Source organism: Melanerpes formicivorus, unplaced genomic scaffold, assembly GCF_026170545.1.
Source record: "Melanerpes formicivorus ecotype bairdi unplaced genomic scaffold, bMelFor1.0.p_v2 SCAF_15, whole genome shotgun sequence".
Classification (NCBI taxonomy): domain Eukaryota; kingdom Metazoa; phylum Chordata; class Aves; order Piciformes; family Picidae; genus Melanerpes; species Melanerpes formicivorus.
Window position 1 is genome coordinate 6,760,925 of NW_027142367.1, and position 22,512 is coordinate 6,783,436.

The window sequence follows — 22,512 nt, forward strand, 5'->3', positions numbered from 1 at the left end:
AACCTCACTTTTTAGTACACCACAGTGTTAGTGCTTTTTACATCATCAGCTTTTCCCTGCATCATGGCATTTGTAAGAAGGACTCCTTCCCCAGGGAAAATCAACAGGATACTTCACAAAAAGGACCTTGTTATTTAAAACAACGAGATAAGCATGTATAACAAAAACTGGTTTAATAATTTGACCTCATTCCTAGGTTTAAACATGAGATCTCTACACTGCCTCATTTCTTCCTGACAATTTGTGTATCATTGCCTTCTCTGATGGAATATGTCAGTGTTCTCCTGTTTAGATATCCAGCATTTATTCTTTTCTTTCTTGCCATATTACCAGAGTACCTCAAAAATACAGGAAAAAACCAGATTTTTGGTGAGATAGTTACAATGCCATTTTGGTATAAGGTGGAAAAAAAACCACACACAGAATTGTGAGCCCATTTCTGACTTTCTGGATGCAGGGCATAGTCTCAGAATTGTGGGTGCTAAATATGCTGATAATTCCAATGTAAATTCTTTGGACAAAGTAACTAAATGGGTTGCAGTATTCCTTTCCTTGGACTGACCTTATGACTAAAACACTGCCAAAACTGTCCATGTTTTCCTCTGGTCTGTTCTCCAGAAAATGAGATCCAAGCTGCCAGATCTTTCATTAATTAATTCTTCAGTGGATGGTAGGAAAGCAAGAATGTAAGATTAAATGTGTGTGTTTACTTAACATCTGCTGCCCCTTAACCTCCAGGTTCCATATTTCTCTAGCAAATAACTCTCCCTTCATTATCTCAAATCTACAGTGTATCCAGCATTTTTCTGATCATTCCTTGTTTACTTTTGCCCCTTGCCTTGCTTTCTTTCTCCCTACTGATTTCCTGGTATTGATGTTAGGACAATGTCCTAATGCCTCCTTTTCTTGGGATTGCCCTTCTGTGGGGTGAACAGATAGCTCATGGGGAAAAAGTTGATCCTTTGCCAACACATGTGCATGAAGGTGGCTCTGTTATATGGGTCAGCTCTGGAAAGATGGAAGCGCTTCCATCACCATAGGAAAGAAAAGGGACCTGTTCTGATAAGTCTATTAAGAAAAGAAAATTGCCCAGATATCTCTCTCTCTCCTCTGCCTTACTCACCTGGTTAACTCCACAGGAGTTCATGTCCCTGGGGGAGAATAGAATCATAGAATTGTTTAGGTTGGAAAAGACTTTTAAGATCATCAAGTCCAACCGTAAACTAACAGTGTCAATTCCACCACTAAAACATGTCCCTCAGCACATCTACGTGTCTTTTTAATACCAGTAGAGATGGTGACCCACCACTTCTCTGGCCAGCCTGTTCCAGTGCTTGATAACTCTTTCAGTGAAGAAATACTTTTTTTTCTAATGTCCAGTCTAAGCCTCCCCCGGTGCAACTTGTAACTGTCTCACCTTCAATTACTTGGGAAAAGAGACTGACAACCAACTCGCTACAGCCTTCATTCAGGTAAAGTTTCCCTTCAGCTTCCTTTCCTCTGGGTGAAAAAACACCAGTTCCCTCAGCTGCTTCTCATAAGACTTTTTCTCTAAACCCTTCACCAGCTTTGTTACCCTTCTTTGGACACACTCCAGCACCTCAATGTCCTTCTTGTAGTGAGTATTCAAAGGAAAGAGAAGTGTGAGCTCCAAAACATGTTAAAAAACCCCCAATAATACAAAACAGAAAAAAAGAAATTGGGATTTGTGTGGAGAACTGCCCACCACAGCTGTAACAAAGGTGTATAGAGAAAGTGGCAAAGCACTTAGGAGAATGCAGTGGGGCACAGTTGCAGCCAGGGGAATGCATGGGGGCAGAGCAACAAGGAGGCTCACTGAGGCTTGCTAATACTCTTGTGAAACCGTTCCTGACCCTGGCATGACCAGCTGTCATGTTAAAATAGAACAGTGCTGCCTGCATCCTCTGCTGCCACCTAGCTCTGACCCCACGTGGCTCTAAGGGCTGCCCAATGTTGCTGTGCCACTATTCACTGCTCTCCAACACTCCTTGCTCCTCCTTTTCACTTCCACTGCCTTTGGCCTCCAAGAGAGCTTTTCCACACAGCTCTTCAACTGCTAGCCCTGTCCAACACTTCTGGTATCAAGTTCTTTATTTCTTCCCAGATACTACCTGGAAGAAGATCCCAGGCTTTGTAGGCTTTCTTTTTTCCTTACCCAGTCAGGGTTGGAAGGGACCACAAGGATCATCTAGTTCCAACTCCCCTGCCATGGGCAGGGACACCCCACACTACATCAGGCTGGCCAGAGCTTCATCCAGCCTGGTGTTAAACACCTCCAGGGTCAGGGCCTCAACCACCTCCCTGGACAACCCATTCCAGGGCTTCACCACTCTCATGGTGAAGAACTTCCTCCTCACATCCAGCCTGAATCTCCCCACCTCCAGCTTCATTCCATTCCCCCTAGTCCTATCACTACCTGAGATCCTGAGAAGTCCCTCCTCAGCCTTCCTGTAGGCCCCCTTCAGATACTGGAAGGCCACAATTAGGTCACCTCGGAGCCTTCTCTTCTGCAGACTGAATAGCCCCAACTCCTTCAGTCTGTCCTCATAGGAGAGGTGCTCCAGCCCTCTGATCATCCTCATGGCCCTTCTCTGGACATGTTCCAGCATGTCCATATCCCTCTTGTAATAGGGGCTCCAGAACTGTTATGTACTTGGTTAACAGCCCATCAAGTAAATATAAATGCCTAAGACCAAGAATGTCATTTCAGGTAGAAGCATCTGTATCAACATCATGGTGACTTCACTTACCTTGTGTTAGTGTGTCCTTGAGGTATTATTTTTTAATTCATCTTCATGATTTTGGACAAGCACTGCACCCAGCCTTCAAAAGTCACTGTAGTTCCAGCTCTGCAGCAGGGAGGGTATGTGAGATCAAGCAAGGTAAGTTCTGAGCTTGTAACAATTAATTTTTTAGCTTTATTCGAAAGTAGAATAAGCAACATTAATTCAGGAAAGCTAGTTAGCATACAATAATACCTACAGGGACCACAGCTGTTGAATAATTTAGAGCAAACTTTGCATTGACTGCCATGAATTACATTCTAAACAAAATTAAAAAAAAGTACACAGTCCAATGCATTAGTTCAGTTTGAACTATCTGGCTCCTGATCTGGGATTTATGCCTGTGTTTAAATCATATTGCCCCCAGTCTACATTTCCATGCCTAGCATGAAGTGCCCATCTGCCCCAGACCATGGTGAGCTAAGTCCATGTGGTGGTCCAGGATGGGTGCCCCCCTGCTGCTGTGACCACATAAGGCACACCTTGGGTGTCCCGAGGGTCCAGTCCAGTGGGTGGATACAGGAAGCTATGTATTTTATCCCATGATGTTCTGCTCCCTACAAAAACCACCTGCAAAGCCCTGCACTTTCTCTCTCTCCCTCACCGCTTCTATATAGTCTCTATCTGGTAATGGAGGGGGAGTCATCTCGAGGCCTCTTGGGGCCTGGCCAGGCCAGGCCTGGAGGAGAAGGGGAAGGGCAGTCTCAGATCTGGCCAGCTGAGATTAGTCTAAAGGAGGGGGGGAAGAAAGAGCCCTGGGGTTTTTGGGTGTACCCTCAGGTGGGGAGATGGAAGTGTTGGGATGCTTCTGGGTATGCTTTGGGATCTCTTTTTTCACTGTGCTTGTGGTTCTCTGTAAAATATTCACTGCTTTTCCATTTAAACTTTCCACCACTTCTGCAATCTCTTTGAGTCTCTTTTTTTCTGCCGTGGTGGGAGGCAAGGGAGGATCGGCCTTCTAACCCACTACAGTCCAGTACAGGCTTAACTCTGCATTCCAGTGCAGGACTCAGGTTTCCTCTGTGATGTGCATGTGTCTCCTCTACACACATCAGTTCTGTCCAAATAACACTGCAACCCTGGCTGACCTTTCAATATTAATGACAACATACTCTAGAAAGCACTGAGGCAGAAGTTTTCAAAGCTGCTGAAAGGCATAGATAAGTATCTTGTGGGAATTTGGAATGTGACTAAGCAGGCCAATTGGATGACTCCCATTGCTTTCACAAAACCAGTAAGAGCTGGGTACCTAACTTCTTCAGTCATGAAGAAGTTCCAAATTGCCAGCTGCATCTTTGAAAAACTAAGAATTTTTGGGATATTTGGCCTCTACTTACAGATGAGGTCTGAACAGGTACACAGTAGAACCAAAACTAGTCAGAGCCTAGTGCCTAAGCACATGAGTGCTCAGAATAGCTGGATTGGGTTGCTCCAGATAAACCATACTGACTCAGCTTTAGCCTTGCTTCCATTATGCTTTGTATCCCAGATTCAGCCTGAGCATCTTCAATGCATCTACATACTAACAGGAACCAGAACGTGAATCAGGAGAGATGAGTGTAGAGCATCTGCATTGGGAACAGCTGCTTCATGTACTTGATTTCTGAAAGAAAAAGGTAAAAAGAAAGATTCTGCATCTTTACAACTTGTTCCCTCCTCCCACCCGCATGTTCTGAAGCATTTCTGGCAAGGATTTCCAGGTAGCCTGCAACCTGAAGCTATGCTCCAGAGGCCTCTAATCTGGGAGTGCTAACCAAACTGTGGGCTGGGATCCTCTCACCACCATTTTGCCTGTTGTTCCACATGCTATGCAGGAGACTACACATCATCAACAAATCTTGAACAAAGATTTTTACCTCTGTCACAGCAGATAAAAAAAGGCTTGCAAGTGCAACTCATAGTAAAGTCAGTTCTGGTTCAAGAAATAATTGTCCCTATATGCATGGTGCAGCTGTCCTCACTGGGAAACCTTCATTTACTTTAGTGGTTATGTTAAAATACACAAAAGCCCTTTTTCTGTCTTTTAACTTCAGCCTGCTGTAGGAATCAGAGTTCACCACTGAACTCATCACTAGCATGCAAAAAACATTTTTGGGAAGTCACATCATACAGGTCTTCCCCAGAAGTCAACAGACTGAAAAAGAAATATGTTATGTATTTTGCTCACCATTTCTGCACAGATCTAGGTTCATCACATTTCAGATTTGATCCATTTTAGCCATATGGCCAAAATGTTTTGTATGAATCTGTCCCAATTTGTTTGTCTTTCTGTCCATGCTCATGCTTGCATGTACAACCAGATGCAAACACACACTGGCACTGGTATTCATCTTCTGATTAATCAGAACCAATCCCAGCTTTCAGCAGTATTTGTATTCAGGCTGGAATAGGAGGCATCACCCTGTCAGGGAGCTTGATGTGAAGCTCCTCATTTACAACCCTGTCATCAGACTAAATCAAATGGTATGTGGTCCATAACACTGTCAGGAAGGTAGGATATGCCTTTCTGCATATGATTAAGAGTGATATATGCAGTCACCCCACATCATAATGTTTTTAGGACTAAAATGAGCAACTATGGGTGAATGCAATAATCCTTCTCAAATGATTAAGAGGATGTGCAAATACACTCAGAGTATAAAAATCTAGCAATCCTAACAACACAGGAATACGGGGATCAGGACTGATATGCTTTACAGCCTGTATGCTCTGCTTTTTGCCTCCTATTTGTTGTTCATGCTTAGGAATAGAGCTGTGGGGGACGGGATAGTTAGGAACTGTCAGCGCATGTTTGACATATGGGTGCTGCCTGGCTCATGGCATCTTCATGGTGGTGTGACTTCTAATCCAGACATATGCAGATTAGCAGCAGGTTCAGTCATGCTGAAAGCATCCAGGGCTTCCTTTTAAGCACAGATCCCTTTCTGACTGGCAGTGATGTGACTGTCAGCTACTGTTTCCTGATGGCTCTCTCACATGACTCTGGAGCGCTGTGATACACTGTGCTCGGACAGCTATCCAATTTCCAATCAGCGTACCCCGGCAGCAGACAGTAACGGGGGTTTCTGTCCCTGGCCAGGTGCCACAGTGTACTTGGAGACATTTGCTGCTTGCATGTGAGTTTTGGAATCCCCTTTTACAATCAGGAGGTCTGTGGAAAAAGAAATCCCTACGACAGCATGAACATAATACTGGCTCTGTGTGATGCCAAAAGCATTAACCTCCTTTGGTCTTAAGGCCGTGTGCCTACAGACTCCAAATGTCCCAGTTCACTCAGCACATTTCTCTCGACCTTATGCATGATTTTTTGATAATTATAATGTCATGTGATAGTACACTGAACTGTCTTCGAGTTATGAAACTGGGACTTCACACCAGTAGAAAAATCTAGGTAATTTTTTTTTAATCATTCATAGGAGAATGGAGAAGCCATTATGGTGAACAGCAAACCTGACGGTACAGTAGCTTCAAACTTGGGGATGAGTTGACTTTATCTTTGTTAAATTATGCTCTAGTTTAAATAAAAATCTCTCCATTTAATTTTCATCAATAAAAAAACAAAAACCATGGACTCCTGTCTGCAGCTCTCACTGATGGTAGAGCCCACAGCCCCACTTCATTCAAGCCAGGACTCCACTTAGAATGTTTATAAAGGAGCAACAGGTGACTAAACACCATGCTGGGAGACACATCAGAAATACTTTGGACAGGTAAAAAAAATTGGCTTTGTCTGTTGTACCAAGTGCTCACTAGTTTTTGAATTTAAAGAAGTATAGATAAAAATCTTCTTAGTGATGCCCTATGACAGGACAAGGGGCAGTGGGTGGAAAGTGAGGCATAGGAAGTTCCATGGAAACAGGAGGAAGAATTATTTCACTGTGAGGGTGCTGGAGCACTGGAACAGGCTGCCTGGGGTGGAGGTTGTGGAGTCTCCCTCTCTGGAAATATTCAAGACCTGCCTGGATGTGTTCCTGTGTGATCTGGTATAGGTGATCCTGCTCTGGCAAGAGGGTTGGGCTAGATGATCTCTCGAGATCCCTTCCATCCCTAACATTCTGTGAAAAATAAAGAAGTTGTGATGTGAGCCCTCCTCCTCTGTTGCTGTCTCTCATAACTACTTGGTTTTCAGCTTTGGACTCCTCATTCTGCCAGCCCAGTGAGAGGGCAGGTCTCCCACAGTGCTCTTCCACTTTAGAGCTGCTACAAAGGCATCTCAGATTCCCACTCATAAGCTACTGCCAGAAACATTCCTTTATTTGGCATTACAAAGCAAGGGATGCAGGTGTAGGGTTTCTGAATTTACAAAATATTAGCTAATCTATGTAACACTTGTCAAGGTGGTGAGTCTGTTCAGGCCTACCACTGTCACCATCTTCCCTCTCTAAGGCTGCTCAGGCCGCTGTAAGAGATGCTACAGCACAAAGAGGCAAGATGCACTGAGCAGCACACTGCTAGTGGGGATGACCAGTTAGCCCTCCAGAAGCTGTGCCTAGTGGTGCAGAAGGCCACTGTTGCTGTTCATGGGAATAAAGAGCTGTTCACAGCAAAGGTGAGGTTCCAGTTTCAGGGAAGAGCCCCCATGCAGCAAGAGAGACTTGCTTGTCCCATGTCCCGTGCTTGGGTCACCACAACAACCTTGTGTAATGCTACAGGCTTGGGCCAGTGGCTGGAAAGCTGCCCAGTGGAAAAGGACCTGGGGGTCTTGTTTGATAATTGGCTGAACATGAGCCAGCAATGTGCCCAAGAGGTCAAGAAGGCCAAGAGCATCCTGGGCTGTATTAGAAATCATGTGGCCAGCCGGACTAGGGAAGTCATCATTCCCCTGAATTCAGCACTGGTGAGACCACATCTTGAACACTGTGTTCAGTTTTGGGGCCCTCACAGCAAGAAGGACGTTGAGGTGCTGGAGCGTATCCAGATAAGAACAATGGAGCTGGTGTAGAGTCTGAAGAACAAGTCTTTTGAGGAGCAGCTGAGGAAACTGGAGAACTAGGGTGGTTTAATCTGTAGAAAAGGAGTTGGAGGAGAGAACCTATTGTTCTCTACAACTACCTGAAAGGAGGCTGTAGAGAAGTAGGGGTTGGTCTCTTCTCTGAAATAACAAAAGGTTGGACAGGAGAAGATAGTCTCAAGTTGAACCAGGGGAGGTTTAGAATGAACATTAGGAAATATTTATTCACTGAAAGAATTGTAAAGCTCTGAAACAGACTGGCCAGAGAAGTTCTGGAGTCACCATCCTGTACATGTGATGCTTAGGGACATGTTTTAATGTTAGGTTAATGGTTGGCTTCAATCATCTTAAATGTCTGTTCTAACCTAAACAATTCCATGATTCTAAATGCTGCAGGAAAATTACTATTTTTGGCACTTTTCTCAAAATTCAGTAGGATTGATTGAGAGGACATTTGGATTTCTCAGTTTCTTTCATATTACTGAGAGGGCACCATGTGCCCAGATCATCTGAGTGTGGGTCACAAGCAGTGACAGTTGAGGTTCACCACAGATCCCTCCTGCTTACTGTTTTGGTCTGCCAGCAATGATAAATAGTCACAGGACCACAGAGTTCTCTGAGTGGGAAGTGACCTACTATGATGGTCACCTACTCCAACCTCCTGCTCAAGCAGGGCAGCTTCAAAGTTAGAGCATCACTAATTTATAACACAATGGAAACATTGTCTGTGCTAGACATGCAGCAGCAAATGGAGAATTCAGAAGAATTTCCTAAGTACATTCTGAGTTAATGGCTACCTTACCTTTAAAGTTATACTTTTATGTGAGACCAATTCATGATCAGCTTTCTCAGATAAATACAGCACAGCTCAGAAAATAGCAGCTGTAAACTGCTCTGACTTAGCAACAAATTGGCCAAACCACACTTGATGCTTTAATCCAAACACAGGCAGCAGACAAAAATCCCAGTACAGTTGTCAAATACAGTCTTGGCTTTTACTTTATTTCAAGTGTTAGGATTTTTTTTTTAGGAACTGTAATTTAACCTTGTCAAGTAGGAGTTCTGTGGGGTTTCTGGGGGCAGGCTCTCTCCAGATCAAAGCAAAGGCATACGAGGAGAGAACTGAAAGCAAGCATGTGCTCTTGCAGTCGGTGCCAGGCAGCTGAGGGTGACTGAATCTGCTCCTCATTTATTTCTGTACAGCTGGGGATCTCTAACAGTACTCTGCTTACTCTGCTCATATTTCCTATTTTAAAAGGGAGAGCCTTTCATCAGAAGGTTGGAACAAATTGCACCTTTGGTTAAATCATCATGCATGCTCACTGTTGCTTCCTCTTTCCTGGTATCTGACATCAGAGCCATGCCGTTTGAGGAAGTCACAGTTACAGCAATTTTTTCTAACCACTGCTCCCTTCTATTTTAAGCTGGCTGGGAATGATCCCATCCCTTTATACTCTGCTTCTGGCTAAATACACTTATATCTGTAACCTGTACACCCAGGAAAATTGTTTGAGAAGACCAGAGGACAACAAGATAATTCTGTGCAGAACAAAGGAGCAGAAAAAAAGAAGAAAGTGTGGCTCTTATTTATTTATTTATTTAGTATTGATTTGAAATTCTTTAACAGCAACAGCACTTTGATTGATGTGAAGTCACAATGAAGTCACAGCAGACTTGGCGGTGTGATGAATGCTCCTTTGACCTTTAGAGATGGTTGGCCTCAATCCCCCACCGCTGTGCACCCAGGGTTGTAATTTATACCTGTGGCAAAGTGGTTACCAAAGCAGCATGGTGGCAGTTTGTAGTGACTTGCTCAAATCACAACACAAGGAGCAAGACGGGGAAATCAGGCCTAGTGCCTTCTCTCACAAGGCATCAAAGCGAGGATCTTTTATAATTTACTACAATACCACCTAAGTACCAACCTAAAGCGAAGCCCTGCCAGGCACCCTATAGACACAGAATGGTGATGGCTGCTTGCTGCAGCCCTTGCAAGGCCTTGTGTGCTCAGGGAAGCTACTGCTCATTAAATGAAGGCATGTGCAGGGAAAGTGGCTCTTTGTGCTCGGGGAGGAGGCTGTGCAGTTTGCAGCTCCCGGGCTTACCGCTGGCACTGTGTAAACCTGTGTGGCTGCAGAGAAGCTAGGTGGAAGGGCTAGAGCCCTCCTAAATCTACCCTGCTTCCCAGGTAGGCTAGCCCTGTGCAGAGAAATATCTTTAACCCTTTGCAAGTTGCAAAAGCCTGGGAAACAGGCAGAAGAACTATGTTGGAGGTTTCCAGAGCTGTGTGCATAACTCTGAAAAGGCAGTGTTGGCCACACTGACAGTACTTTGATGGATCATTCATAAGACCATCTGACTTAGGGTGCTCTGAAGTGGAGGAACCTACCCATGTCCATGCTGAAGGCCTACAGCCATGTCAAATCCCTCCCCAGGTCTGTGCTTTCTGGCCTAACATTAATCTCCAAAGCTCTCCAGGAGGGAAGGGGTCCATCATGGAGATCATCTCATCTCATTCTCAGGGCAAACACACCACAGTCATGCTATAACCTCACCAGGAAGTGCTACAAAGGGGTCCTGCCTTACTGAATGCTATCTGGGATGAACTGACATCAGATCCAGCTGATCACATGCAGACCTGCCTGGGCTGGGGCAGGGGGAACTCAATCCATTGTCTCTTTGCCACTAACCAAAGGCCCAAGTGCTTCTTTTCCAAAAGGAGTGTGCAGGCTTGAACAGAAGTAAGAGGTCTTATACAGCAGGCACTTAGAACACATGAGCTTCTGGGGCCTCAAACTAAGATGGTTTTTCAGATGACTCAAGGCAGGTTTGCAGACATGACCCACAAAATGTGCCTGCACCAAACACAGTGGTCACCCAGTTCCAGGCTCTAGGGGGAACAAAAAAGCAGTTCCTGACAAAAGAAGCACAATCCTTCAACTTCTTCCAGAGGTCCAGGGCACCTCCCAGGATTATCTTTTTTGCACTTCAGAGGCACACATTTAGAGCCAGTGAAATAAAGCAGTTTCTGACTCTAAGCTAACAGCCCAAGCAAGTGTCACAGGACAGGGCAATTTGGGCTGGGAGTCACAACCTGTGACCATAGGAGATGGCTTGTCTTCCTCTTTGGGAAAAAAGTAAAGGAAGACAGAAAGCAAGGCATGACCAAGGCCTACAAAATAAACACAGTTGTGCAGACCCTTATCTATCTTTTTGAAGTCCTGCAACCCCCCGCTAAAGCCACCACACTCAACTAACACACTAATTTTGAAAATGCCCATGAGGAACTGGGATTTGGCTTATTTGCACTGTTATGACAGGGAAATTTATAGGAAACCTGTGTATAACGTTGCCCTGGACATCAGAGGCTCCAGGACTAGACAGGCTGTGAGCAAGTCCAGGAGTGCCTTCACTTCATGCATTCCCTCGCAAAAGGCAGAGCACACTAACATGTCCAATGCACCATCACTTTACAGATGCCTACCTGCAGCAGCACAGAAGATAGAGTACACAGTGCATGTGCTGGGGGAACCAGCTCTGGCATACGTGATAAAGTGGTCTTGAAGGAGTAGACAATTTCATTATGTATGTTGGACTGTATCTAATGACACCACGCTCAACTCTAGTCCTGCTGGGATTAACTCCACCAGAATTTTTACAAAGCTCTCAAAGACACACATCCACAACTACAACTCTGTCATTCAAGTCTTACCTCCTTTGTGGTCAACAAAACCTCTTCTGGTCCCAGTGACTCCCTGCACTATGGTTCTTGGCTGAAGGCAGGACTCATTAAGAAAGGGAGGGGACTGCTAATTTCCGCCTCCACAGGCTGTCTCTACTTCTGAGCTGCATTCTTCCTTTTACAAGCACCCAAGAGACAAGTGCTCTTTATTTAGCAAAACCTCTGGAATTAGTTAGACTTAAACCAAATAGTGGGTTTGAGCCAGTTATTTGTTCACAGCCCCTAATGAATAACCAGATATGATGCCTGTGAGGTGTCTTGAGTGTAACTCAGTGCAGTTTGCTTGTGTGTGGTCCTTAAAAATGATGGTGCATGAGTCAGCTGGCTAACCACTAGAAAGCAAAAACCATACTCCTCATAAGCTTTCAATTACAAATAGTAAATTAACAAAACCACAATCACTTCTTAAGAGCTTCTTTTTCAAAACAAGCCTTTTCTGCTGTCCTCTCTGATTTCCTTCAGGATCCTAAGGTGAGGATGGGCTTCATCTTTGGAAAGATCAGGGAGAAGAGTAGGGCAGGCAGCCAGGAGGCAACCCAGAACATCAGGAAGATTTTGGCTAGAAAGAGTCCTTCACTTCCATTACCTACGCAAGCCAGGGCTAGCTGCAAGAAAGACCAAACCAAACTGCCTTGCAATAACTTCAAGGACAGAGACTCTTCAACATTTCAGAGCTCTGTTCCAGCATTTGACTAATTCTTCTGGTGGAGAATTTCCTTTTTACAGTCAGAACTTCCCTTGTTGCATCTTAGAATCATGGAGTGGTCTGGGTGGGAAGAAACTTCCCAAAGTCATCTAGTCTGACCTCCCCGCAGTCAGAAGGCACACCCCCAACTATACCAGGTTGCCCAGGACCCTGTTGAGCCTCTTAAAACCATTGTCTCTTGTCCTTTTGCTGAGCAGTGTTGAGAGGAGTCTGGGTCTGTCTTCTCTGTAAATCCTCTTTAGGCAACAGAAGACAGCAGTTAGATTTCCCCTTGTTGTTTTCTTTTCTGGGCCACATACCCCTAGTTCCCCAGCCTACCCCAGCCATGCTACAAACTCCAGCCCACAGAACAGACACACTCTACTCAAAATTAATGACTTTATTCCATTATTGCAGATTTCAAGATGAACTCAAGACCTCAAGATGTCACTCTGTGTATTTCAGTGATAGAATACTGAAGTTTTTAAATAATTAGAGGACTTTCTCCTCATTCTATATAGGTTAAATGCTCCTATAAAGCCACAATAAATTCAAAATTATATGGAGTTGTATTTTATTACAAGTTGCATAACATAAAGTGACAAATCACATCTTAGCAGGTGACCATCCCTTAAGCCTGTCGCTTGGCCATCTGAGCTACACTAAGTGTCAGATAAAACCTGCAGACTGATTAGACCCAACTGGCACCTGCAGAATTAACACCTGCAGTTTTGGTCAGCTAGCTAAACTAATTGAACTGAGCAGCACGGAGCTATCAGATTCCACTCCTCTTTTCACATATAACTTTTGACGTCCTTTGCAAGCCGTTGTGAGAAACTGCGCATTTGATTTAGTTGGAAATTTGATCATTTTTGCAGGTGACTGCAGCTTTTTAATGCAAACATGGAGATACCTTTTTATTCTTACTGCAGAACAGAGCGTGTTTGGGTTTGGGTTTTTGGTTTTTTTTGTTCTGCTTTCGGAAACTGCCACTGGATATTCAGTGACAAGCAGCTTGAATAGAGAGATTTAATTTTTGCTACAGGCCCAGCTACAAAAACAATCCTTACATCTCTTGTAATTACCACCCAGCATTTCACCCTCAGCTCCAGAACAGCCTCTCTTTCTGTGTATTTAATCACTCTCTCCTAACCTCCAACTCAACTAATGTGGCTGCTGGTTGATTAGCAAACAAATAGTCACCTGAGTGCCAGATACAGACAGCTGCACTGTGTGCGTGTCACTTGCGACCTGTCTGCAGGACAGAGCAAATGCCAGATGCTTGTCTTGGAGCAAGCTTGGCAGCAGAGCACTGGATGCAGGGAGTGGTGTGTACATGTACGTGTGCACATCTATGTCTGCAGAGAACTGAGAGTGGGGAAAGCAAGAAAATGTTACAGAAGCATTTTTATCTGCACTTCACTCATGGCTGATTTGTTTCTTAGGATTTCCTCAGTGTCACGACTACCATACCTTCTGCTGAAGAAAAAAACTTGGTGTAATCCCAGGTAGTCAAAAAAAAATGAGCTGGCTGCTCAGACTGTGCAGTGAGAGCAGGATTGGGAAGTGGTCCTGATTAATGTGGTGAGTTTCATAGTTTCTAAACACTACAAGATGGCAAGCAGCAGTTACGACTAATACAATGTTTGGCAAAGTCTCCTGACTAAACCCAGATTTTACATTTGATTAACAAAGTGTCTGCACAGTCCAACAAAAGGTGTGCTTGTAATAACTTTCAGCACTACTCATACAAATACATTAATATTTTGATAGTGCACTCATCCCCTTGAAAAGAAGTTAGACTCAATGCCAGCTTCAGCATATGTAACCTAGAATGCTTCTGAAGTACATCTGAAAACTCTCATTCAACAATTGTGGTATTTTATTTTAACATTTATACAGTCAGGTGTGGTGGTGATGATTCAGGACAGACATAAAGCCAACACAAATCCATTGGTTTCTCTAAGGCTGGATCATGTTTCATTGTTTGATTTTCTTAACAAAAATGGTAAAAATATTTTTGTGGGTTTCTATCAGAGACTTATTAAATGGAGCTGTGAAAAGATAAAACAAAAAGGAGATTGTAGTTCAAAAAGTAAAGATTTCTTTGGCATCCTTCCAGACAGAAGGAGATGGTGATTAGATAAAAGGTAACCCATCTTTTTTAACTGACCTTGAGGAAAACTCAATCTTGTAGAACATAGAATCAATAAGGTTGGAAAAGACCTCAAAGATCAGCAAGTCCAACCTGTCACCCAACACCTCGTGACTAACTAAGCCATGGCTTCAAGTGCCACGTCCAATCCCCTCTTGAACACCTCCAGGGATGGTGACTCCACCACCTCCCTGGGCAGCCCATTCCAACGGCTAACAACTCTCTCTGTGAAGAACTTGCTCCTCACCTCCATCCTAAACTTCCCCTGGCGCAGCTTGAGACTGTGTCCTCTTGTTCTGGTGCTGGTTGCCTAGGGGAAGAGACCAACTTCCTTCTGTCTACAACCTCCCTTCAGGTAGTTGTAGACAGCAATGAGGTCTCCCCCAAGCCTCCTCTTTTCCAGGCTTAACAATCCCAGCTCCCTCAGCCTGCCCATTGTAGATGCACATTAAAAACTTAATGACATATTTACTTTTTTTTAAGTGATAAAGGCAGACACTAGCAAAGCTCACCTAAGTATTTGCCACATGGGATAACACCATAGTGCCACCAGCAATCTCTACTTGTGCAAACTTGACAGGAAACACAAGTGAACCTTCTAAAATATCTAATCTCAGAATATGTACTTAACTGCTTGATCCACACGACAAATTAAGTGCTGCATGGGCTATATCTATACTGCTGGATCAAAATTTCATTGCTTCTACATTCTCCCATCCATATCTTGGCATTTAACATTAATTTACTTATGTGGAATCAGCTATAATCACATTAGTCATAGGTAAGCTGTTACCAGAACTAGAGGGTATTAATTGCTAGGAAGAAACTGAATTAAAATTACACTTGGCTCTGTGTGTTGTAAGATGTAAGAGAAGAGAGTGTGAACAGCATCCTGCCCTCCTGCTCTGCTGTGTAGTGTTGCTGCACCAACTTAATGAAAAATTGTGTGTATGTGTGCCTGTGTGTTGATATTTCACAACCAATTCCAGTTTTGTCAAAGCAGGGAAGGGTGGGTCCACAACCTCACCTCTACTGGGTGCGTACGAGTGCCCGTTGACATCTGCAGAGAGTGAATTTCTGTTATCTACAATCTCTTAGATCTCACAAAATGAACCCAGCCCTTTACTTTGTAAAACAGCACTGTATGGAAGTAGAGTCATCTCCAGGAGAACAGCATAGATGTAGGAGGAAATGCCAAACTATGTATTTCACCATTTGCACTGGGAAAGAGTTGCATGAGAAGTAGTTTGAATGATCTCCTTCTGTGCAGAACAGACTGAATTCAGGGCCTGAAGGTCTTAAAAGCTGGCTTCTGGGTACTGGATCACAATTTATGTCATCTACATCTATGTGACAATTATACATTTCCTTCCAAATTGTGATAAAGGTATTGAGCAATGCTGAAGCAAGAATAGCTCCTTATGCAATGTCAGCACTCCTCTGGCAGCTCTTCTAAACCCGAGATTTCCAATCTGTAGTGTGCAGAGCCCACTGATAGTCTGCGTGCAACCTCAAAGGAGCAGCCAAACACAATTAAAACTCTGTCCTGCTGCTGCCTTCTGAAGGCAATGAGAGACTGCTTGAGAAGGTAAGAACTTACTGTCATACTCTGGCTCAGTTTCACATAGTGAAGAACATGTTACCACATAGCTGCTGTCTAACAGCCTCTTCTCCTTCCACCGCTTTGACAACTAGGGGACATAAACGCAGAACGTAAGGACCAGCTCTTTTTCCTCCGAACACACCAGCGTGGTTACTTTCAGTTTTACTGACAGCAAAATTTGTTTTGTAGCTGAATCACAGAAATCACTACAGGGCCATACTGTTCAGGGATAGCAATGGAAAGTGGAGAAGCAGTATCAAAGCAAAACCCAAATGTGCAGCTGAAAAATTCAAATGTGGTAGTGAAATCTCAGATAATTAATATAAACTAACTAATGAGAGCAATAATCCAGCTAATAGCCAACCAAAAGGAAGTGAACTTGGAGAAATATGTAAAAATAAAAATATTAGAGGAGACAGGATCAGGTGACACCTGACAGGGGAGTAGGTATTCAGATATGAAACAGCACATAACAAATGAAGAAACAAGATCACGTAACGATAATACCAAAAAACCCCAGAAACTACCAAATACAACAGAAAAAAATCCAGATAATAATATTCATAATTCCAGAGAAGGCCCAAGACAGTCACAGGAAACTGTACACAATTTTAGGAAATGGAATTCAAAGAAAGAGTGCTGTTTACTAACAAAAGCACTGTGGGAAAGGGGGACAGGCAGAAAGACAGTCAAGTAAAGAATGACTTTTCCAAACATTCATGTTCATTCACCATTGCATCTTATGAGCACAGGCTCTCTGTTTCTTTCCTTGCTCCAGCCTTTTGAATGCTGTCACTCATCAGCTGACTTTAGGGTCTCCTATAGTCTTTGTTCCTTTTGAGTAAAAATAAGCAGCCCAGTGAAGTTACTGGGAGTTCTAGTTTTGAGGCTACCGGAAAATGTACTTATGAAGACCTAGTAAAAAGGTAAAGGACACAAAGTCTAAAAGATGCTTGAGAAGTTGCATACCTCGCAAAGTTACTGTGAAATTAAGAGCTGAAATCACAAACCTTTGGGTCTTTTGAAGAGGATGCCCTACATTGCAGTTTCTGTGTTGTCTTCAGAGGCTGATGAGCAACTGTCTGCTGAATGTTTTTGTTATTGTTAGAAAATGTCAGTCAAATACTAACTTTAGGGGGAAAACAAAGATCAACAAGGTGAGCCACAGATTTTGGTCAAAACTAGGAAGAAAAGAATGCCAGGATAGCTAGCAACCTGCTTGTGAGGGAAATTCACACAGCATGTGATAGAACCAGACACAAGTCCCAGCACTGCCTGATTCACAACAAGAATATGAAGGAAGCCAAGTCAGTCTTTCTGTGGTTCAGTGACTATTAATACAAGCCGGAACAGACGCAACTGGAAAGCCTGAGAAAGTCCCACACACTCCCTTGCAAAAGACACTGTCTGGAGACTAGGGAGGCCACAGCCAAAACTCAGCAGAGCAGGTACTTACCACTACATTGAACCATCTCAAGTTTATGCTGAAATGTAAAGGGCATATTTATAAAATCTCAGTGAGTTTGATGGCTATTCTGCAACCTATTTCTGTCCTCCTCTTGCACAGCTCTCAAAAAAGTACAAACCTTGTATCTTGAATGCACCCTTCTCTCCTCTGAGAGCTCAGAGGAGCACACATTGGTTGAAGCAAGTTGGTTTTTGCTAAAAAAAACCCCACAAGTATGGCTTGGCTTTCTTTGGTGGAAGGATGGAAACTGTACTCCCTAAGAATGAGGAAACTGAAGCAGAAGTCCACAAATCAAACTTTTCTAAAAGGTATGCTCGCTGCAGTTGTATGATCTAGGACAAAGGTTGTTAAAACCAGTAACAGCAAAAAACCCCCAACCAAACCAAATAAACACATCAAAGGGCAAAAATAAAGAGAAGGTTTCAAGAGTCATGACTTGGGTACAAAAGAAAATGTCAGCAGAAGTGGCTTCAAGCTTCCTGAAGAAGTATGAGAGGAACTTGTAGACACACAAGATACATAGACTAATGCTGGGAAACAGAAAAACTCTGTGCTCAGTGGCTATCAGGAGCAGAAGAGCAATGTTTCAGGAAAGATTTCCTGGAGGCAGAAAAACATGGACATTCTCTTGTCAAGACACATGTAAAACCAAAATACATCATCATTAAAAACATTCCTAGAGATTTTTGCTCTTGCCCTGATCCAGAAGCCCATCTCATCTTGAAACTTGGCTTTGTGTCTGTGCAATCACCCAAGTATCTCCTATTACTGATGGATTATGTTCATTATAGAAGAGTTGCTTGAAAGGTACCTGTGGAGATCATTTAGTCCATCCTCCTGCTTGATACCATGGGTATCACCCACACCAGTGCCAGTGGTTTGTCTAGTCAACTGCTGTGGTTTATCTGGCCATCTCTTGAAAATTTCCCAGGGTGGAGATTCCCAGTGACATGTTTCAGAGCTACATTATTCTTCTCATGGGTTTTCCCAGCCACCTAACCTGAACCTCCTAACTGCAGTTCTTGACTGTTTCTCCCTGTCATATAGTCAGTTACTAAATGGTAGAGCTTAGCTTTGTTGTCTTTGCTATTCTCCTTCCAGCTGCTGCAGGCTACTACTGAAATCACCCTACAGCCTCCTCGTCACCAGAGTAATGCCTCAATCTCTGCTTCTGCTCCTGGTCCTTCACCATCCTGGGAGTCCTGTGATAGACTCCCTCCAGCCTCCTTTGAACTAGGGGTAGGAAGGAGGGCCAGTAGCTGATGTATGGCCAGATATGGCCTCACTAAGGCCAAGTAAAAGTTGATGAGAACAACTTTTGTCTGATGGGTATGTTCTTTCTAGCCCAGTGTGTGGTTTACCTTACAATAGCTTTTGGTTCAACCATACATGGTTCAGCCAGTCCACCACACCCCTGGGGTCCTTTTCAGACAAGTTGCTGCTTAGCCAGTTACCACTTTGTACCAGTGCTGGAGTTATTCCACCATGAATGCAGAAAACTTGAATTTCTTCTTGCTTCATCTCATAAAATTTCTGCTGTCCCAATCTTCAACTTTCTCAGGATTCCTCTGGACTAAAGCTCTGCCATTCTGTGTGTCAATCACTCCCCCCCACTTAACACAGTCTGTAAATTTGCTAACAGTGCCATCTGCCTCCTCACACAGGCCACAGCCTTCTTGTCTTTGCTATGCTTGAAAATTAATTTCAAGAAGATGTTCTTTTTTCAGTGATGGAGGGGACAGTAACTCTCACATTGTTCCCTGGATTCTCCTTTTTGCCTTTATGAAATACAGGCCTTTTAGCCTTTAGCCTTTTCCCAGGCTTCATGGACCTCTGCAGGTCACCCTGATTTTTCACAGCCAGCCAGCAGGTAATTCTTTCAGTACTGTCAGATGAATCTCATCAAGCACTATGGATCTGAATACATGCACCTGTAGTGGTCTCTAACTCTTTGCTTCTCCCCTGTAGCCTATCCTTCATAACAAATAGTGCTGGTACATATAAAACATACATTTACTGGCTTTGTAAATGTAAAAAATACTCTGGGGACCCTGTTTTGTAATGTTTGCCACTATGTTGCTCCTCACCATTAATTATCAGGCCTATAAGATCTTTGAACTTCTTTTAGCATTACTGTTCATGTAGAACCCTTCTTGTAACCCTTAATGCCCTCTCCTCATAATCTTAGCTCCAGCTGAGCCTTTACCTTACAGATTTTTGTCAGAAAGTGCTCAGACAACATCTTTATATGCTTCCTTTGTGGTACATTCATCTCTTCAATTCTTGCAAGTTGTTTGGGTGAATTACTGGCTCACCATGCGACTCCAAGCTTAGTCTGGACAGCCTTCTGCTGAAAGCCCATCCTGCACAACGAGGCAGATGGTTTCTCACCTCTCAGTAAGTTGTTTGGGTTGTTTGGGTTTTTCTCTTGGTTTTGCCTGTTTATTTTTCAACCAGCCATCCCTCCTGTGCTCCTTTCCCTTTTGGCAGCTTCCCTAGGAGTTTTGCATACAAAATCTCTATTCAAGCCGGTCTCTGCTCTACAAAGTCCAGGGTCCTGATTCTGCTGCTGCTCTTCCCAGCCTTGTCCTTTACCTTGAATTTAATCATCTTGTAGTCACTGTATCCCAAGCTGCCATTTCTGCCATACTTTCTGCCAGTTCTTACTATTCTGCAAACAGCAGGTCAAGTACAGCCCCTTTACCATTTGCATTATAACCTGTCAGCAACACAGCCTAGGAACTTCTCAGGTTGCTTACATGGTGCGAGTCTAGCAATACTGACCTGGATAGCTGCAATCTCCCCTGAAGACAAAGGCTTGCAGTCAGGAGACTTCTGTAATCTGGGGTTGGTCTCTTCCCCTAAGCAACCAGAACAAGAGGACACAGTCTCAAGCTGTGCTAGGGGAAGTTTAGGCTTGAGGTGAGGAGAAAGTTCTTCACTGAGAGAGTTGTTAGCCATCGGAATGTGCTGCCCAGGGAGGTGGTGGAGTCACCATCCCTGGAGGTGTTCAAGAGGGGATTGGATGTGGCACTTGGTGCCATGGTCTAGTAGTCATGAGGTGTTGGGTGATAGGTTGGACTTGATGATCTTTGAGGTCTCTTCCAACCTTATTGATTCTATGATTCTATGTAATTGTAGAAAGCCTCATCCTCTGCATCTTGCTCAGAGGATTTTGGTCAGACCCCAAAACATCTTCAGAAACATCTTCTGCCCTTAGACCTTCATTCTTGACAGCCGTTATCCTTTGATTTCTACTAGAGCTCTTCAAAGTCAAGAAGCACCTTGAGAGAGAGCACAGCAACATCACTGATCTTCCCTAAACAGCCTGTGCTCAGTCTCAAGAACACTGATTCATGAGAATCTAGCACACAGCTGATAGGTTTCAAAAGGCCTTCCATCAGAAGACAGTGTTCCACAAAATACTACTGCTTTGTTTTCACTCTCACCTCCACCTTTCCTCCATCACCTTTTACTATCATCCTAGCAGCAGCAGCTCTTTAGGCTACACTTTCCTTCAACGTCTGTGTTTCACAAACTTGAATTCCTATCCTCGATGGCATTAGTGTAACAATCACCTGTTTAAAAGCATAGCATAATGTAACTGAGGTGAGTGTTTGGGCTGGGGGGCAGGAAAGGAGGAGTAACAGGTTCCCAGTACTCATAATTTACAATCCATCAAACTCAGGAAAGATGAGCACACCTTAAAACACTCAAAACAATTTAGCATCATTTATGAATGTAACTAAAACTCTATGATCTAGTTATGGTCATTTATCATTATTAGGAACAGGCAAAACAGTTAATTTTGAAGCCATTCAAATGAACAGGAGATAGATGTGTAGGTGATCAAGAAGAGTGAATAGACTAATTATACTATTTTTACTAAAAATTCATTGCAAAATTACATGCAATGATTATGCCACTCCTGTACTGAAGACAGAAATTGATTATAAAATATCCTTTACTTACACTGATTACATTCTATAATCCTTTCTATGAGATCTAAGAGGACAAAACCACATAAAGATGCTGAATTTTCTTGTGTTAATCTTCCAACAGAATGCCCTACTAGCTATTGATGAATAGCAATTAATGCCCACTAAAGAATATTCAAAGGAATTAACAATAACTCTGGTCTTCAGAGGGTGAAAGCAGATGCTGTGCACTGACTCCTTATCCTGTGACACTTGTAAGATGTGCTTTTAAAGATTTAGGAGGTCATAGACTGTAAACATTCCCTCCAGAAGGCCTGCAAGGTTCATGAAGTAACTCCTCTCCTTGAAACCATGTTCCTATGCTCACCTTCACCCTCTCTGAGTCTTTCTCCCTGACAATTGCATCCCAGCCAGGGACAGGAGTCAGCATTTTCCAGCTTCAGAGGAAACTCTTAAGTCAATAATGCCCAGAAATAACCTGTCATGACAGAACACCTGAATTACAAGATGGTGTATTTGACTCCTGACTGAATAAGTAAGTGTTCTCCAGCCATTCTACTCACACATACTGGTGCCTGCTTACACCAGTAGCCACATCTACATGTCCAGCTGACTGCTCTGCTGGATTCAGGTTGTAAGGAAAGAAACATCCCCATCTAGCTGAACCATCATAGCCTAGTTCATCATTTTTTATGAAGGGCATTTGTCAGACCAATAAGCAGTAAAACAATACTGAGATTGTAATTAACTTCTTACAAGCTTCCACTGTAAATATGGCACAGTTCAGATTTTATGTCTCGTTGCAACTGGTATTCCCACTGCAAAATGTGTATTGAATTGCATTTCTTCAAGGACCACTGTTAAAGCAAACCTGGTGAATGAATTCACTCTCGCACCCATGGCTGCCTCTTAAGCTCTTTCATCCCTGTGTTGCCTGAAAGAAGAATCTTTTCACCTCAGTTTTTCTCCTTGAGGAATAATAAAGGACACAACTCTGGTAGTAGGTGGCTTCTGTGCAGAGCACTTTGCTGCTCTTTCCAGTATGAGCAGTTCTTGCCCAGCATCTTACAAGTGGGGAAACAGAGGCCCCAAAAGGTGATTTATTGAGCTGGCAAATGACAGAGCCAAATGCCCTATAGATCCCACTAGCACCATCCACCACATTA

The 22,512-nt window shown here is 43.5% G+C and overlaps 1 protein-coding gene across 1 annotated transcript in view; it reads right to left on the reverse strand.

The window, feature by feature from the left end:
- STX17 (syntaxin 17) overlaps window positions 1-18,929 on the reverse strand; it is a 105,993-nt gene extending 87,064 nt beyond the window's left edge. The window contains exons 1-3 of the mRNA XM_068147764.1: window positions 18,798-18,929; window positions 15,938-16,028; window positions 15,365-15,397 (exon numbers count right to left, since the gene is read on the reverse strand). Of these exons, the coding sequence (XP_068003865.1) occupies window positions 15,365-15,397; window positions 15,938-16,028; window positions 18,798-18,929 (256 nt within the window). The remainder of the gene's footprint in view (window positions 1-15,364; window positions 15,398-15,937; window positions 16,029-18,797) is intronic.
- Window positions 18,930-22,512: the final 3,583 nt, after the last annotated feature.